The following is a 19,026-nucleotide window of genomic DNA, read 5'->3' on the forward strand; positions in this document are numbered from 1 at the left end:
TTATAACCATCATCATAATAAAGATATAAGACATTTCCATCATGCTAAAAAAAAGTCCTTCGTGCCCTTTCCTAGTCAGTCTCTCACCCTGGACCATAGGCAAACAGTGATCAGCTTTTCGTCACTATAGTTTAGCTTCACTTTTTCTTTCCTTCAGGTTTCATATCCATGGAGTCACATACTATGAACGTTTTTGTGTCTGACATTTCATTCAGTAATGTTCTTGAGATTCATCAACATCATTGCGCTTATCAGCATTTCCTTCCTTGTTATTGCTGACAAGTGTTCCATTGGATGAATGCACTGCAATTTATCTATTCACCTGCTGATGGACACTAGGATTGTTTTCAGTTTTTGACAATCAATGAAAAAAGCTGCTATGAATCCTTGAATAAGTCTTTGTTTACATATTTTTCTAATCATTTTAGGCAAAATGTATAGAAGTCAAATTGTTGGGTCATATGGTGTTATGTTTTTCATAAGAAACTGTCAAACAATTTTTCAAAGAGTTTATTCCACTTCCCATTCCCATCAACAATATGTGAGAATTCCAGGTGCTCAACATTCTTACCAACATTTTTAATGAGAGTCTTTAATTTTATGGGTGTGCACTGATACTTCACTGCGGTTTTAACTTGCATTTCTTTTATGACCAGTGATGTTGAACATCTTATGTGTTTATTGGCCATTTGTAGAGCTTCTGTGAAATGACTATTCAAATTTTTGCCCATTAAAAAATGTGGGTTGTTTGTTCTCTTACTATCGAGTTATAACACCCAATACTGGATGCAGTTTTTTAAATCAGATATACTAAATATTTGCTCACAGGCTGTGACTTGTTATTTTATTTTTATTTTTTTATTTTTTGCTTTTTAGGGCTGCACCCTCGGCATATGGAAGTTCCTGAGCTGGGGGTCCAATCAGAACTGTAGCTGCTCGCCTGCACCACAGCCACAGCAACCAAGGATGCATTTGCGACCTATACCACAGCTCACGGTAGCGCTGGATCCCCGACCTACTGAACAAGGCCAGGGATTGAACTTTCATCTCATGGATACTAGTCAGATTCATTTCTGCTGAACTATGATAGGAACACCTGTTTTTTAATTAAAAAAAAATCACTGTCCTTTGAAAAGCAGTAGTTTTTAACTTTGATGAAATCAGCTTACTCATTTCCCCCTCTATGCTTGTGCTGTTTGTGTCCCATCAAATAAATTTTTGCCTACCCCCAAGACTGTGGAGATTTTCTTCCATTTTCCTAACTTATGGAGTCTAGCTTTTATATTTAGGCCTCTGATCCATTTCAAGTTCATTTTTGTATATAGCATGAGATAAAAGTTGCGATTTTTTCCTCTTCCATACAGATATGCAATTGTTTCAGTATCATTTCTTTTTTTTAAATTGTTTTACTTTTTTCCATTTTTTAGAGTTTTATTGAAGTATAGTTGATTTACGTTGGGATAATTTCTGCTGTACGACCAAGTATTCAGTTATACGTACACACATCCATTCTTTTCCAGATTCTTTTCCCATATAGGCTATCACAGAATATTGGGTAAAATTCTTTGTGCTATACACCACCGGGTCAACGGGGGATGACCGTTCAGCACCATTTCTTGAAAAGATTATCTTTTCCCCATTGAATTACCTTGGCACTTTGGGCAAAAATTAGTTGACCACATATGTGCAAATTTATTTTTGAGCTCTAGTCTGGAGTTCCCTTGTGATGCAGTGGGTTAAGGATCCAGCCTTATCACAGCTGTGGCTCAGGTCATTGCTTGGATTCAATCCCTGGCCCAGGAATATCCACATGCCACAGGCAAGGCCAAAACAAACAAACAAAACCAATCCCTCCCACCCCCAAAAAAGCAAAACCAAAAAACTTTATTCTGTTGGGCTGATCTATTTGCCCATCCTTACTTCAGTACCACACAGACCTGATGTTAAGAAATTCACGGGAGTTCCCTTCGTGGCACAGCGGGAACGAATCTGACTAGCATCCATGAGGATGCGGGTTCCGGCCCTGATTTCACTCAGTGGGTGGGGGATCCAGTGTTGCTGTGAGCTGTGGTGTATGTCATAGACACGGCTTGCATCCTGTAGTTGCTATGGCTATGGTGAAGGTCGGCAGCTCTAGCTCCAATTCAACCCCTAGGCTGGGAACTTCCATATGTTGTGGATGCGGCCCTAAAGAAACAAAAGAAAAACAAATTCACAAATTGAGACGGAAATACTCCTTGTTGGGTTTGCTCAAACGTTCTGTCTCCGCACGGTGTGACATTCCCCAGAGAAGGCAGAGAGCCCAAGCTAATCTTACTGGGATGGCAACAGACTGGGGCAATTCATTCAGACCTTTAAAGACTGCCTTCATTCCTAACAAGCTCCTGGCACTCTACAGTTTACACATCAGCTTCACATCCTTTGTCTCACTCATATACTGGTTCAGTCCCTCTCACTCAATGCTTATTTGTCTCTCCTTCACAATCACCCTATGGGGTGGGCTACTTGGATCTGATTATATCCATTTTATAGATAAGGAAACCTAGACTTTAGACTATCACCATCAGGACACTTCAATAGTTGGGGACCTAGAATTCTAGCTTAAGTAACATAGAAAAGCAAAGGCCAATTTGACTTTATCAACTTAGTTGTCTGGTCTAATTCTGCCTGTCAACTTCTTGGGTGAGCAGCAGGTCAAAAAGGTAAGTAAAACCTGTGCCCTCCTCCCCCAAATCCCAACTCACAAACACTCACACACACGTACACACAACCCCTAAGAGACTTTTAGGCTACATTTGCCTCAAATGACATCAGTGGCTGGCCTAGAAATAGTGCTTTCTACAAGATATTTCAGCATTTGCTGGAGGTTCTATTTCTGGGTCACAAGACCGGTTCACCCTGTGAGCACCACCCAATCCCTAGTTCTCTTGACAAAGACACAGTTGCTGGCTCCAGCAACCCCCTGGCTTGAAGTCCGCATGGTAAAATCTCTCATCTTCCCTCCCAAGGGTTGCTGTTTAACCAGAGGACAGTTGTCACTGAGAGAACACCCCACCCTCGGCTAGTAGGCACTGGTGTCTGGATGGTGGCAATCTCACAGGCTCTTGGGGACGGAGCTGCAGGGCACTGAGGTTAGGATTAAAAGAATCAGGAGTTCAAAATGGAAGGAAAAAAGGGGTTTTTGACAGAGTGGAGGTGGTGTGAGAGGGTTCAAGAAAACAAAGAGGAGGGATGCAATTGTCCCTTTGTATGACCCCAAGCAGGTCCCTTTCTTTTTGTGGGCCTGTTTTCCCTTCTGTGTAAGAGCAAACTAGGTTGGGTGATCTGTGGGGTTCTAGTCAGCTGAGTGGATTTGATTCTGGAAGTTGGAAATGCACAAGAAAGGAGGTCACAGACAGCTGACAATGTTGGCAGAGGTGGACAGAGAATGGCTGATGGTCATGAACAGAGAAAGGACGAGCAGAGAGCAGGGCCATGAAGTGTCTAGCTTCCTCACTTTCTTTAAAGAAGAAGAGGCAGACCAAGAAAGTGGAAGTGAAACTGGCATACTGGTCAGGTTAGGTGGTGAGGCATCTATAACACAATTGAAAGAACTGTCAACCTGGTCCACAGCTTCCTAGCTGGAAGCCCCAGCTTTTTGACAGTAAGCATGGCTTTAATAACTTCCTGGAACAGTGCTGTGACGAGTAAATGAGACAACGTGGAAAGAGCTTTGCCAACTCTAAAGTCTGTCCAAATAGCGGTCAGTATCATTAGTCAGTGGATCCTTTCCAAACAGGAAGAACAATACTGCTTCCCCTTAGCTGAGTGAGTGAATGTTCTTTCTATGTACGTGCCTCTGCCTCCACCTCCACCTCCTCTGCATGTGTAGAATTTGCACCAACTGGTGGAGATCCATGGAAGGCAAGGAAGGATGAGGGGTTGCACAGGTGAGCAAGTCAACATGGGAACAGCGATTTCCTTGAGTGCATGAGAAAAAAGCTTTCATCTCCAGCTCACCCATCCCTTGGGGAGGGGGTGTGGGGGTGACAGACTCTCTGGCTTGGATTCTTTCAAACACCCAACTCTTACAATGTTCTGAGTTACATCAGCTTGAATTTCTGCTTCATGCAAGTAAAGGATCCTGGTAACTCCACTAGGACTTCGACTCAACATCTGCTATAGGGCAGTTGGCATGTGGCCTCTGAGCAGCAATTCTCATGGGGCTGGGATAGGGCAATGGGGTAGGCACGGGATACCAGCCACACTTTTAGGGTCAGAGCACTAATTTGAAGACAGAAGAGTGTCTTGTCCCCTAGCTTTGATATGACTCAGAATGCTGTATTTATATTGAATTTCATAAGTACTAAAGGACCTGCAATATTCATGCTTGTCCAAGGGGAGCTGGCTGAGAAAGTCTGGTATGTGCCATCCTAGATGCATCAGGTAACTGTGGGTTAAATCTTGGTTTACTCATTTTTGAATTGTGCCTGCAGGCAAGTCTTTCACCTCCCTGAGCTTCTCTGTGTATAAAATGAAGGACAATTATATCCACCTTACAAGACTACTGTGAAGACGAAAAGCGAAAATGAATAATAAGCAAAGCTTCCCTAAACCCGAGGACCTGGACAGGTGACCTACACCTGTTGACTGAATACACACCACACAAGGAACCTGGTCTGGGTGGAGGCAGACTGAAGGATGATAAAGTCGTTGGACTTTGGAATCAGAGAGCCTTGAGATCCTTGAGATGCTGCCCATCCCTCCAAGCTGTGTGACATTAAATGAGTTGTCTAAGATGTGTCTCACCATCCTGACCCACAGTGAGTGCTAGAATTACTACTGTTAAGGTCCTGAACAGTTCGCTTCAGCCTTCCATGCTTCTATTTTCCCTAACTTCAGCTTAGTTTTGGAAGCCGTGAATACGTCCTATGGGCAAAGCTCCAACCTAGGTCCAGAGGCAGGAGTTACTGCACCAGAGGCTGGAAGCTCAGGCTGGGCTCTGCATCCTTCCCAGTATGTGGTAACACAATAACATTGTCACCTGCTGGGGTTTAGAAAAGGAAGGAAAGGTAAACATATGGCCCATGAAGCCTAGACTCCATTTTGGAAGGATCTACATAAAAATGGTCAAATAGGTAAAAGTTTTAGTGTTTGGAATGAGTAAGTATCAGTTATGTCTCAGGGCATGACTGAGTCCATCTGTCCTAAACCCAGTGGACAGAGCCACCAGGCCTTTCTGGAAAGGCTTTAGTTCCCTGAGAAACCAATGCACCAAGCTACAAAAAACAGGATGACCTACTTTACTGGACGGCAAGTTTTCGCAATGCCAAAGGAAAGAGAACTCAACTAAACTTTTCTTTCCATTAAAGACTCAATAACCCTGACACTCTCATTTTAGAGAACTCTTTGTTGCAGTCATTTCTTTCATCGACATGGACCATTCCTATGGTCCAGAATAACAAGATAAATCACAACCTGAAACTTCATCCTCTAAAGAACCCCAGAGAACAATATAGTAGTGCAGCCTGAATCCATGTGCAACTTCTACAGTGATTTTTGGTCTCCGCCAACTATGAAATAGCCAGCATTTATACAGCCCATACAATGTACCAACTAGTATCTTAAGCACTCTTCACATATTATGGCAATCTGTCACAACCACCCGATGAGAAAAGTACAATAGCACAGTTAATTCCCCTTTACAGATGAGGAAGCTGAGGCACAGAGATTAAGCAATTTGCCCAAAGTCACATAGGCTGTCAGACTCTCAAGTCTGTGCTCTGAGAGGTGACTAATGTAGAGCCTTTGGCTAGAGATCTTTGCTATTTTTAAAAAATGAATTTAAAGATATGTTGAAAGTGCTTTGGGAGTTCCTGTTGTGGCTCGCCAGGTTAAGAACCTGATTAGTATTCATGAGGATGCAGGTTTGACCCCTGGCCTTGCTCACAGGGTTAAAAAATCTGGCATTGCCATGAGCTATAGCATAGGTCACAGACATGGCTGTAGTGTGGGCCGGCAGCTGTAGCTCCGATTCAATCCCTAACCTGGGAACTTCCATATGCTGTAAGTGCAGTTTTGAAAAGACCACAAAAAAAAAAAAAAAGAAAAGTGCTTTAGGTTTATTTGTATTTAGATCAACAGGTAAATAATGAACTCTAAGAATGGTCACTGACATGAGAGGGCCAGAGTACATGGGTGGGAAGGTCATTTTCAGTTCAGGAGTAGGTGGAGGGTTCAAGGAAAGCTTCACAGCCGTGAGGGCAGGCCTTAAAGGATAAAAAGCATTTGTGTCTTATATGTTTTAGAAACTTAGTTAATAACTTAATAAAACACGAATATTAACAAAGCTGATGACTCAGATGACACTTTGAAATGAACTCTAAACAAGATGAACACCTCATGCATAACAATAGCCATTCATTCCAATATCCGGTTAACTCTGGTTTCTGATTTCAGGCCTGGCTGTCTACATTCCTAACACCACATAGATCATGGACGCCAACATTTAGTATTTTGTCTTTTCCCAGCATAAACATCTTTTATTGTCATGACTGTGTTCAAAAACACAATAAATCATCTTAGTAAAAAAAACAACAATAAAAAAACAACACAGAGCATTCCTGCTATGGATTCAGGCAAAGGTATGACAGATAAAAATTTCCCAACAGTGGTCAGCGGACTGATTTTGGTAACTACATTGTGGGTCTTCTCATTATGCTATGAAGTCAAGTTAATCAACTTTGATGATGATATATTTAAAGTATTAAAACCAAGTAAGGCACAATATGACTAAAAATTTATAGGCAGGGCAACAATAATCTAGAGAAAATATAACTAAAATATGCTGCTGAACGTCAAATCTTACCATATTTATATTTAATCAATACTACTAAGATTCAGAATTATCATAGCATAAAAACAAGTTGTTTTTTTTTTGCTGCACCTGTACTATGCAGAAATTCCAGGGCCAGGGACTGAACCCATGCCACAGCATCGGCTAGAGCTGCTGCAGTGACAGTGCTGGATCCTTAACCCACTGCAACCAGGGTAACTCTGATACTGTTTTTTCTAAAAAAGTAGATGGGGAGGTATGAGCTCTAGGAAGGTAGCTCAGAGTCAAGATTTAAGTATATTTAAAAAAAAATCTATTTTGCACTAAATATGAGGGTTTTTCTTTGGTTTCAAAAGTGGGTCCACAATCTACAAATATTGTAGGGATGAATACAGAATAATGACATTAAAAAATCTGATTATACCAGCAGTTTGGTGACATATTGGTAGAGTTGTTCTTCAAATGCTTCAGGGGAAAACTTCTCCTTCACCCTGGCTCTTCCAGCCAGTCCCATTGTGGCTTTTAAGGAAGGTTCATGGATGAACTTTTCTATTGCTTCTGAGAAGTGCACTGGGTCCGGCTCACACAGAAATCCTGTGACACCGTGGACGATGGACTCTAAGGGCCCACCTGAATTAACAGCAATGACTGGACACTGCATGTACATGGCCTCCAAAGGGACGATGCCAAAGTGCTCATTGCTTGGTGTGTAAAGCACACATGTGCAGCCATGGAGGAGTGAGATTTTCTGTTTGTCAGAGCAAGACCGCAGGAAGGCCACATACTGGCCTAGGTCAGACTGCTGGACCATTTTCTTTAATTCCTGATAGTGCTGTACGTTCTCCAGGACTCTCTCGTCATAACCACCTGCCATGATCAGGTGAACTTTGTCCCAATCTTGGGATGACAATCTTTCACGCAGCTTGACTAGGGCTTCCAATGCCAAAGTCAGATTTTTCTTCCTTTCATATCTGTTGATGGAGAGGAACAGGTATTTTTTCCCCTTGGGGACTAGGTCATCAAGCTTTTCAGGATCAGCTCCATCAAAGTTGGTAATATTCAGTGATGGAGAGAGAACATCAGGGTCTATGTGAGACAGGGACTTGAATGTTTCCTTAAAAATGGCAGCTGTGAACCGGCTGTTGACCAAGATGCAGTCTGCCATGCCGGTGGTGTATTCCTCTATCCAGTCAATTGGAGCCCTGTATAGGCGTTTAATAAAAGAGTCTCTCTTGGTGAGAAGCAGATCTGGGAAATGACAGTAAAACAAGATTTTCTTACGCCGTCTGGCTAGCTTGAACACTGGGATACAGGCAGACACCTAGCCAAAGCAAAAAGCAACAGCAGATTGAAGTAACTGGTTAACTAAGCTTCAACCAAATGAAAAGCAGACACCTACCCTGCCTGATAGTCTGTGGGCCCCTCATGGGCAACATCTGGTTCTGCTTTGTGTTCCCCCTCTCACCTCATATAATGCCTGATATATGGAAGGCTGGTAGACATTCTTAGGATAGGTACTATATATTTAAAGCTGCAAGTCCACTGGTTTCCTCTAGAACAGCACTGTCCAATGGAAGTAAAAATCTAGTTAACTACACTAAAAACTTTTTTTTTTTTCCTGCTTTTTAGGGTGGCACCCGCGGCATACGGAAGTTCCAAGGCTAGGGGTCCAGCCTACACCACAGCCACTGCAACGCAGGATCTGAGCCACGTCTGTGACCTACACCACAGCTCATGGCCATGCTAGATCCTGAGCGAGGCCAGGGATTGAAGCTGAAACCTCATCGCTCCTAGTTGGATTTATCTCCGCTGCTCTACAGTGGGAACTCCAACACTAAAAACTTTTTAATGGTGGAAGTTCCCGGGCTAGGGATCAAACTCGTGCTGCAGTTGTGGCCTGTGCCACAACTAGGGCAATGCTGGATCCTTAACCCACTGCGCCACAAGGGAATTTCCTTAAAGGTCATTTTAATATATTGTATCTAAAATATTATCACTTAGCAATGTAACAAAATATTTAAAAAGTTAATGATACTCTACATCCTTCCCCATTTAAAATCAGATGTATATTTTATCCTTATAGCACATCTCAGTTCAGACTAGCCACACTTCAAGTGCTCAAGAGCCACATGTGGCTCATGACTAACACACTGGACAGAGCCACTCCAGTATCTTCTTTATCCTAAGGAACTGAATGGATGAACTATCAGAGTTTAGAGTATAGGCTACAGAATCAAGATTGACAGGGTTTGAATTTCAGCTCTACTAGCTGGCTGTGTAACCATAACCAAGTAATTTACTTCTCTCTCTGGGTTTCAGTTTCTTCTTCCTGTAACCTGGTAATAATTATAGTATTTTTTTTTTTATTTAAAGAAACATACAGTTTTGTGACTATTAAATCCACCAGCATATGTAAAACATGTTAAGAATTTAGCACACACCATGTGCTCAATGTTTATTGCAATGTTAACCATAATCATTACTAGAAACTTTCCTGTTGGGTAATCTTTGCAAGTCATTTAATCTCCAGCTCACTTAACACCTGAGGGTGAGCTTTAGGGGTAATGAGAGATTTATCCAAAGCTACTTATAAAGTAGTAGATATGGAACTTGAATCCAGGTCTCCCATTTCCGAGCTCAGTGTTTTTTCTTTCCAATAAAGTCTCAGCTGCCTCCTGCTTACTAACTGGTTACATGCGCAGGATGCTTGGTAAATGCCCATTTTTTAAAAAAGGAAATAGCTTCCATGCAAGTGAGAGTAACTCAGAAGTAATAATTAAGGAACTACAAATACAAACCTGATGCCATTTCCACCTATCAGTTTGGCAAAGACTAAAATGGTTGATTATACCCAGTGTGCACAAGAGCATGGAGTAACAGGCTCTATCACTGTGGGAGAGAAGAGTGACACAACATTTTTGCAAGGCAAAAGCTACAGACATTTAAAATGTACAACTGTGGAGTTCCTGTTGTGTCTCAGTGTGTTACAACTTGGTATCCATGAGGATGTGGGTTCGATCCCTGACCTCGCTCAGTGGGTTAAGGATCGGGGGTGGCCGTGAGCTACGCAGATTGCAGTTGCAGCTTGGATCTGGTGTTGCTGTGACTGTGGTGTAGGCTGGCAGCTGCAGCTCTGATTCGACCTCTAGCCTGGCAACTTTCATATGCTGCAGGTGCAGCCCTAAAAAGCAAAAAACCTCCCCAAACAAAAACCAAAACCCAGATGTACAACCCTTTGACCTTCCAATTTTACTTTTATAAATTCTAAAGGCCATGCTTGCAGAAGCACAAAAAAGACTTTTCACTGTAACACTGATCTATTCATTAAAAAACTGGTCACACTGACAGTATCTTTTAACAGAAAAATGTATGGTACATTCAAACAAAAGCCTCACCATGAAGAATGAAGTGAATCTCTAATAGTGACACATAAGTGTGTCCCAAGTAAAAACTTTTGGTGAAAAAGAGCAAGTTGTGCAATAGTAGGTGTGTTATAATCCTAATTATTATGTATAAGAAGATGTATCTATGGACAGACACATAAATGCTGGTGTAAGCACAGACAATTTCTGAAAAGGATGCAGGAGAAACTATTAACAGTGGCTGTCTTCAGGGAGTGGAATTGGGATGGGGCTTTTATCTTGTAGTCTCCTATATTATTTGAATTTTTAGTTCTGAGTAAATGTTACTTTATTTTTTCATTTTATGGCTGCACTTGCGGCATATGTACATTCCCAAGCCAGGGATTTAATCCCAGCCACAGCTGCAACCTATGCTAGATCTTTTAACCCACTACTCAGGGAGGGGATAGAACCTGCACCTCTGCAGCAACCCCAGCCACTGCAGTTGGTCGGATTCATGGGCCCCTGGGCCACGACAACTCCATCAGTAAATGTGACCTTTTAAGATGAAAAATTTTTTTTGGAAAAAAAAAATACATAAAGAGTCTAGAATAGCTAGAGCCCAGATCCAGGTGGACATTATTTACCAAGGTAAAGAACCCAGACTTTTCTCCAAAGACTAGTGGGAAACCACGTTAAAGTTTTGAAAGGGACAGCACCTGTTTAGCTTGGGGTTTTTAACACATGACACTGCTAAGGAGTGGGGTGGTCCGGCTGCACGTGCTATAGTGGGCCATATGTGGCCTGGAAGTAGTGTCAACAGGAATAATGCAAAGAAGGAAGAAATACGAGTTACTCAGAAGTAAAAGGTGACTGAAGGCTGACTTCTAATACTCCTGTTTTCTTAGAGCGAGCACCAAGGCCCGTCGCTTCAGATTCATCGACGATCTAGTGAAAATGCAGATTTCGGGCACCACCTCAGGGGTCTAGGATGAAAACACCCGAAGGTGGGGCCAAGTAATCCGCAACTTTAACGTGTTCACACTAAAGTTCGAGCACTAGCGTCATTCCCAACTCTGATCGCTCCACATCAGTTTCGATGTTTCCGAACAACACAGAGAAATTCAGAGGTCATGCAGCGCGCCCTCCGTACAGAGTTAAAAGAGGCTCGGCGATGGCCTGGTGTGGCCACCTCACCTGGTCGCACACGACCACGTCGAACTCCTCGTCGCTGAGGAAAAGCACGTAGAGCGCCAGGTAAATCATGCGCAGGTAGGCGCACACCGCGCCGCCGCGGCCGCCCCAGCCCAAGCTGCGCGGCAGCCAGTCCCCGGCGCAGCGCACCGGCAGCTCGCGGCTTTCGGCGAAGCAGTGGCCCCGGTCGTAGTGCGCGGTCCAGATCTTCACGCTGCATCCGCGGGCCTGCAGCGCCAGCGCCGCGTCTAGCACCAGCCGCTCGGCGCCGCCCACGCCAAGGTCCGGGTGTAGGAACAACACCGACGGCTTACGACCCGGGTCCTCATCTTGGCCCTGATTCTCCTCCATGGTCCAGAAGCCGCCTCGGCGCGGACGCTTAAGGGCTTCCGCGCATGCTCTTTTCCCCGTCCTCCCAGCGGGCCCTTCTGGGGATCGACCACGCCCCGCGGTGTGCGCGTTGGTTAGGCCACATCAGCGCGAATCTGTGGGCAACTAGTAACTGCCGGAGGAAATTTCTCGTCTGACCATGGCTGGGATCTCCCACTGGCAGAGACTGGACTCTAGGAAGGACTCTGTGATCCAAGTGAAAAGATAGGAAGTCTGTAATTCCTATACAGCACTAAATCGCCTGTACTAAAATTCCTCCAGGCACATAGTCGGACAGCCCAGGCGTCCCTGGAGTCAGCGAGGACCCTGCCAGCAGGTCCGGGGGCGGGACCAGTATTAGTCTCTCCGGCCGCTGGTCTGTTGAGGGCTCTACCGCTTCCCCGCCATCAACTTCAGTTGGCTGCCTCTCCAGTTTCCAGCATGGTATGTGGCCCCAGCCTTGCCTCCTTGTCCCGGCTTCTCCCATGCGCCCTGATTTTTTCCGTATGCTTTGTCCTTCCGCGGCTCCGTTGCTTCCCCCAGGCCCCGGTGCAGGTCTTCGCCGTCAGGGCCCGGGGTCTGGGGGCCGGCCGGCGGCGCTAACCCGTTTCTCACCTTGTCTCCCTCCACAGCCCGGTCCGACGCCCAGTGGCACCAACGTGGGCTCCTCAGGACGCTCTCCCAGCAAAGCAGTGGCCGCCCGGGCGGCAGGATCCACGGTCCGGCAGAGGTAAGGACCCCTGCGATCTTCTCTAGGGTGGGCACGGAGGGATCCGGCCCAGGAATTCTCTGGTTCTGACAAGGAGACTTCTGATGTTACGGTTCACAGGGGCGAAAGGATGCGGGTGGTGCGGCCGTAGCGGTAGTTAAAAGACTTTTGGTGTTTTGTGTCTCGAGAGGGAGACATTTTCTTCCCATTGCTCAGTTTTGAGCATCACTTTTGAAATAAGAAAGTTTAAACTGGGGTAAGGCCGGAAGCAACATTGAGAAAACTGATGTCATTAATCTCCTGTCTCTAGACCTGAGCTTTACACTCAACATTAGTGTTTGGAAATCCTGTACAGACTCAAACTAACACGACTTGTCTAATACACAATTCTTGTCTCTTCTTTCACCTCAACGTCTGCTCCCAAGTATATCTCTTTACTTCCATATGGCAACTGCTACATACTTGTTCACCCAAGCCAGAACATCGGTGTCATCTTAGATTATTATTTAATGCTGTGGCTCTATCCTGTACCTTTACATTGTACAGGGAAACTTTCTCAACAGTTCTTTCCTTATCCATTTCTTCTGACTCAGTCTCTCACCTAGGAAATATTCTACCTAATTTTTCTCTTCTCTAGGTCATTTCCACTTTAATACTCTGCTCTGATTCTGTCATTGTAGTGGTTAGTGTCCATGTTGGTTTCTTGTTGCTGAACTTAAAAAACGCAGGCTGGGAGTTCCAGTCGTGGCTCAGAGGAAACGAATCCGACTAGTATCCATGAGGATGCAGGTTCGATCTCTGGCCTTGCTTAGTGGGTTAAGGATCCATCATTGCCGTGAGCTGTTGTGTAGGTCGAACACGCAGCTGGGATCCTGCATTGCTGTGGCTGTGGTGTGGGATGGCAGCTGCAGCTCTGATTCAACCCCTAGCCTTCGAACTTCCATATGCTTTGGGTGAGGCTCTTAAGAAAAAACAAACAAACAAACAAAAAAACCGCAGGCAGTGGGGGGTACCAAGGCTCTTGGTGGTGTTTTTCCCCCCCAGCCAAACCACCTCTCTTCTCCCTCTCTTCTGTGAAGTGAAACTGAAATGTATTGTCTAAAAGTGGCACTCTTTGCAGACTTAACTGTAACATATGACAGTGTAAAACTCCTAGAAGAGAACATAGGCATAACATTCTGACATAATGCGTGTCAATGTTTTCTTAATTTCCCAAGGCAATAGATATCAAAGCAAAAATAAACAAATGGGACCTAATCAAACTTATAAGCTTTTGCATAGCAAAAGAAGCCGTAAACAAAACAAAAAGACAACCCACAGAATAGGAGAAAATATTTGCGAATGATGAAATTGGCAAGGGCTTAATCTCCAAAATACACAAACAGCTCATACAACTCAGTAACAACAACAAAATCCAAACAACACAATAAAAAGTGGGCAGAAGACCTAAATAGACATTTCTCCAAAGAAGACATACAGATGACAAATAGGCACTTGAAAAGAATCTAAACATTGCTAATTTTTACAGAAATGCAAATCAAAACTACACTGAGGTACCACCTTACCCTGGTCAGGATGGCCATCATTAAAAAGTCTACAGATAACAAACGCTGGAGAGGATATGGAGGAAAGGGAACTTCCTCTCTTGCACTGTTGGTGGGGAAGTAAATTGGTACAGCTACTATGGAAAACAGTATGGAGTTTCCTCAAAAAACTAAAAATAAGAGTTACCATGTAATCCAGCAATCCCACTTTAGGGCATATATCCACACAAAATTATAATTTGGAAAGATACATGCACCCCTATGTTCATAGCAGCACTATTTGCATAACTAAGACATGGAAACAACCTAAATAGCCATCAACAGATGAATGGATAAAGAAGATGTGGCGTATATATTATATATACAATGGAATATTAATCATAGAGAAATAATACCATTTGCAACTACATGGATGGACCTAGAGATTATCATACTAAGCCAACTAAGTCAGAAAGAGAAAGACAAATACCATATGATAGCACTTGTATACGGAACTGAAATATGACACAAATGAACTTATCTACGAAACAGAAACAGACTCACGGACATAGAGAATAGACTTGTGGTTGTGGGGGTGGCATGGGAGCAGTAGGGAGTGGGAATTTAGGGTTGGGCATATGTAAACTATTATATATAGAATGCATAAACAGTAAGGTCCTACTGTGTACCACAGGGAACTATATTCAGTATCAAATGATAAACCATAATGGAAAGAAATGTGAAAAAGAATGTATCTATGTATAACTAAATCACTTTTCTGTACGCCAGAAACTAACACAGCATGGTTAATTAATTGTACTTCAATTAAAAAAAAAATGCTAGGAGAAATGTGCCATTACAGGTACCACATACAAACCAGGTTTCCGTACACGTGGGCGAGTTGGGTAAGTGGACGGGCCCTAAAGTCAGAACTGGGTCCACAGCTGAGCTCAGCAACCTGCTGGCGTGTGGTCTTTGGCACTTGGCTTAACCTTTTATGAGCCTCGTTTACTTCATTTATAAAATGGTCACTATATTTTGGGTTATTGTATGCATCAGAGTATGGCAGGTACTCAGTTCTTAGTGGTTTTCATGATTAGTGGTGTAAAAGCAAGAATTTAGGAGGTAGTAGCAAAGAAAAAGTTAATTTTTTGGTTCTTAATTTTATGCTCTTATAAGAGTTTCCAAGAAAAGACCATTTGTAACATTTTTTTCTCTTATAGGAAAAATGCCAGCTGTGGAACAAGGAGCGCAGGTCGTACAACCTCAGCAGGCACTGGGGGGATGTGGCGATTCTACACAGAAGATTCACCAGGGCTCAAAGTGTAAGTCTTGGGAACAGACCTTGTGTTTCTGTCCAGAATCACCATGCCCCTTGGCCACACTCTCTCTGCCACCAGTGGTGTTTGCTTTGATGAGATTTATAATACACAATAGCTTCATTTGTGCCAGGTGGGCTGGGTTGGTTTGTCCATGGATCACCAATTAATTTAGAGCCTGGAATGACATCTCTTCTTGGATTGAGTGGAAGTAAGGGAACATCTTCCTGTAACTCAGTCAAAATAAATGATGGGATCAGAACTGGAGGGAAAACACCTTAATTAGGTGAAATTGCTCTTCATTTAGTATTCTTGTCTCACACTGAGAATAGGAGTAACCATTTGAATAGGAGCTGGGTGATTTTTCAAAGCTCTCCTGGAGGCATAAGCTGATACAATTACAGCCTAATGGGAGTTTCTGCATTAGGCTGTGTTACCAAAAGTTCTTTGGCCTCTTTGCCTTTGATGGGTGGTGACCAGACCCCTATCACTTTCCAAATTCTTAGGCCAGAGAATGCTTATTAGGTAATGGGAAATGGGCATTGGGGGCGGGGGTACCCCGTCCCCACACCTTGCTCACCTCACTTTGTGGTCCCATGTGGCAGACATCATCCCATAGGTTACTTGCCAGGTCAGCTCCAGGATACCACTGCTTACAGCTGTTCCCTGACTAAATCCAGTGGATGAGGAATTGGAATAATGACCGCAACTCTCATGTGTATAGCACCTCAGGTTCAGAGAGGCAAGGCAGCCTGTCAAAGACAAACAGCAAGAGCTGGAAACAAGATATTCTGCCTATTCAATCCCATGCTCTTTCTATACTGTCTGATGGTAGCAGAGACAAAATCAGATTTATTTGGATTTGTTTAAATAACTCGACAAGTAGGGTAGACCTAGATCACCATTTTAATTTAGGAATACTTCCCTAGAATTCTTGAGGTTTGGTTTTATTTATTGATTGATTTTTTTTTTTTTCTCTCTCTTTTCTTGAAGACTTGTAAGGTGAGTATGTATTTAGGAAGTTAATTCTAGGGGTTGGGAAGTATTCTGACAGCCTTTTGGTCCTTGTTAGAGGTAATTTTCTGAGTATTTCAAAGAAAAAATTCGAAGCCCTTTGCTCTTCAAGGTATTGAGGGGACATTTTAAACCCTTCTTCTCAAGATGGTAAAACAGCTATTCTCCTGTGGGTGAATCTGGCTTGTGCTTGCTCTGGGCTGTTGTGCAGGCCAACTTACTTATTGTTACTGTGTGTGAGTCCTCCCAAGAATCATTAGAGTCTGTTCTTGAAGTGTCATAAATCACAGTGTCATCACACCAGAGAGAGCTGTTTTTGGGTGAAAGGACACAGCTGAGAAATCATATCTATAATCCACGTCTTAGAGCAGTCAGGTACCATCATGGAGCTTGTCATTTGCTCTTCCTGGGAGTTTAGAATTTTTTTAGGTCGATAATAGCATTTCTTGAGAGCTTACTAGAAGCCTGCACTGTGTGTGTTAATGTATTTAATACCTCAGCAACCCTCAGAGGTGCTGTGATTATCCCCACCTTACAGATGAGGAAAATGAGGTTTAGAGAAGGTGAATCATGGGACCACAGTCATAGCTTGTGAGGGACAGAGTTGGTTTCCAGACTTCAGCCCTTGGCCTCTCAGCTTTAAGCTCTTTAGAGGTTGATGTGTTCTGATGGTGCTTTAAAATAAGTGGGTATGATCCAGTGCAGTGTGACGAAGATCTCTTTTTATGTATTTTTAAATTGGTTTATGCCCATAATTGTACAAATTTTGGAAGAACAAAACAGTGTAGCAAGGACCTGGATCTTTGTGCATTGACTGTTGTCCACTAGTGCACTCTGTTCCTTGCTGCTACACTGGGTTACTCCACTGCCTTATTAATAAAGATTCCTGGGGTCTTTTCCATTGTCCACCCCCAGTTGTATCTGGGAGGTGACATGACATTGAATTGTCCAAAACTGGTGTTGGCAAGAAGAGTCAGGTGGATGAGGCCCATAACCTTTGACTGGTTAACCCTAACCCTAACCCTTTCACAGATTGTGTAAAATCAAGGAGTTCTCCCTTTAAGAAACCCATGTACTAACTCTCAACCTGGAAAGCATTTGATTTAGGGAAGGGCTGATGAGGAAAATCTACTTCCTGCTACAGTTAACTAAATACAAATAAAACTTAACTAATGTTGCCTAGAATGTTTGCTCCTTACATATGGGAACTTTAAAGCAATAAAATGAGCAATATGTGTGGAATCAGAAAACCTGAGTTCAAATCCCTCCTTTCCATTCTGTCTCTTTGTTCTTAGGCAAGTAATAATCTCTCTGAGCCTCATTTTGCCTTTCTCATGAAATGAGATTAATATTTGTTTCCCTTGTGTCTCGAGTTTGTTGATCATATATTTGAAAATGCTTCGTAACTTACAGTGTGATACTTCTTCATCTTTGTATGCCTGGTTTATTGTGGTTTTAGACAATGAAGGTTGTCTTTAAATCTTAATTTGAAATAATAGTTTGGTAATTGGATCATTTGCACTTAAATTTAAAAAGAAAGTTTTAAAATTACTTTTTATTATGGAAAATATCAAATACATGAAATTAGAGAGACTAGTACTCCAAGACATAGATCATTTTATTTGTATAGATTTTAGAATGTTTAATTAAAAGATAAGGATTTCTCAGGAGTTCCTGTTGCATCTCAGTGGTGATGAACCCAACTAGTATCCACGAGGATGCAGGTTCAATCCCTGGCCTTGCTCAGTGGGTTAAGGATCCGGTATTGCCTCAGGCTGCAGCGTAGGTCACAGACACAGCTTGGATCCTGTGTTGCTGTGGCTCTGGTGTAGGCTGGCAGCTGTAGTGCCAATTTGACCCCTAGCCTGGGAACTTCCATATGCCGCAAGTGCAGTCCTAAAAAGCAGAAAGCAACCCCCCCCAAAACCTGATATCTCCTTTCTAAATAACCACAGTGTTGTCACCACCCCCTCAAAATAACCGCAGTAATATTTTTTTTAATTATGTGAATAATATTCTTGGATCTTAGATGCTTTCCCCTCCCTTTCCCTTGGGCAGTCTTTAATATTACAAGTATAATAATGTATTATTACTAAAACTAAGCATGCCTTCTCTTCTTATTTCAGTGGCCCTGTTCCAGTATTGGTTATGAGTCTTCTGTTCATCGCTTCTGTATTTATGTTGCACATTTGGGGCAAGTACACTCGTTCATAGATTCGGCTACATCCATCTGTCTGTCATCTGAAGAAGGAAGGGAAAAAACCCAACATATCTTGGACCAAAAACATAGTGATTTTCTGTTTATGAGAAAAATTTTCTGTAAGCTTCCTGTTTTACAGGGAACTTAATAAGAACTGATTTTAAGGAATCAGTTTTTTTTCTATGGCTAATAAACTTTTTAATTCATTTATACCAAGTCTCATTGCTGATGCCTGACTGCTAGGGCCCTTATTTTCTCTGCCTTTAGATTTACAAATAAATATGTAGAAAACATGTCTTGTAGAGATTTTATTTTTTTTCCTGTTGGATTGACAGTTCCTTATATGACCATGTAGTCATTCAAATCCAAGATACTGTAATTGGTCCTGGCTTGTTTTCTTTTAGGTATTTCTGTCCTGGTGATTGTCATTTTGGGTGTTCTGTGGTTTTTCAAGGAGTGTGCCTATGATTCCATCAGGCAGATCTGTGTTCAGAGGCAGCTGGTACCCAGTGGAGTAGTCAGAAATCATTCAGAAATCTTGGA

The 19,026-nt window shown here is 42.9% G+C and overlaps 2 protein-coding genes across 4 annotated transcripts; one reads left to right on the forward strand and one right to left on the reverse strand.

Annotated features, from left to right (window-relative positions):
- Window positions 1-6,086: 6,086 nt before the first annotated feature.
- ALG2 (ALG2 alpha-1,3/1,6-mannosyltransferase) lies at window positions 6,087-11,805 on the reverse strand. 3 transcript variants are annotated; one of them, XM_047768029.1, is made up of 2 exons: window positions 11,353-11,805; window positions 6,087-8,135 (listed from the first exon to the last, which is right to left on the reverse strand). In XM_047768029.1, exons 1-2 carry the CDS (start codon window positions 11,698-11,700, stop codon window positions 7,233-7,235), a joined length of 1,251 nt encoding a protein of 416 aa, XP_047623985.1. In that variant the 5' UTR covers window positions 11,701-11,805; the 3' UTR covers window positions 6,087-7,232. The 3 variants fall into 3 exon arrangements, with proteins under 3 accessions (XP_047623985.1, XP_047623987.1, XP_047623986.1); XM_047768031.1 differs by having other exon boundaries at window positions 6,087-8,062; window positions 11,353-11,709; XM_047768030.1 differs by lacking the exon at window positions 11,353-11,805 and adding an exon at window positions 9,613-9,935.
- A 46-nt stretch (window positions 11,806-11,851) lies between these two features.
- Window positions 11,852-18,693, forward strand: SEC61B (SEC61 translocon subunit beta). Its single transcript, XM_047768032.1, has 4 exons — window positions 11,852-12,162; window positions 12,351-12,448; window positions 15,174-15,275; window positions 18,410-18,693. Exons 1-4 carry the CDS (start codon window positions 12,160-12,162, stop codon window positions 18,495-18,497), a joined length of 291 nt encoding a protein of 96 aa, XP_047623988.1. The 5' UTR covers window positions 11,852-12,159; the 3' UTR covers window positions 18,498-18,693.
- The last annotated feature ends 333 nt before the right edge of the window (window positions 18,694-19,026 follow it).

This window comes from Phacochoerus africanus, chromosome 2 (genome assembly GCF_016906955.1).
Source record: "Phacochoerus africanus isolate WHEZ1 chromosome 2, ROS_Pafr_v1, whole genome shotgun sequence".
Taxonomy (NCBI): domain Eukaryota; kingdom Metazoa; phylum Chordata; class Mammalia; order Artiodactyla; family Suidae; genus Phacochoerus; species Phacochoerus africanus.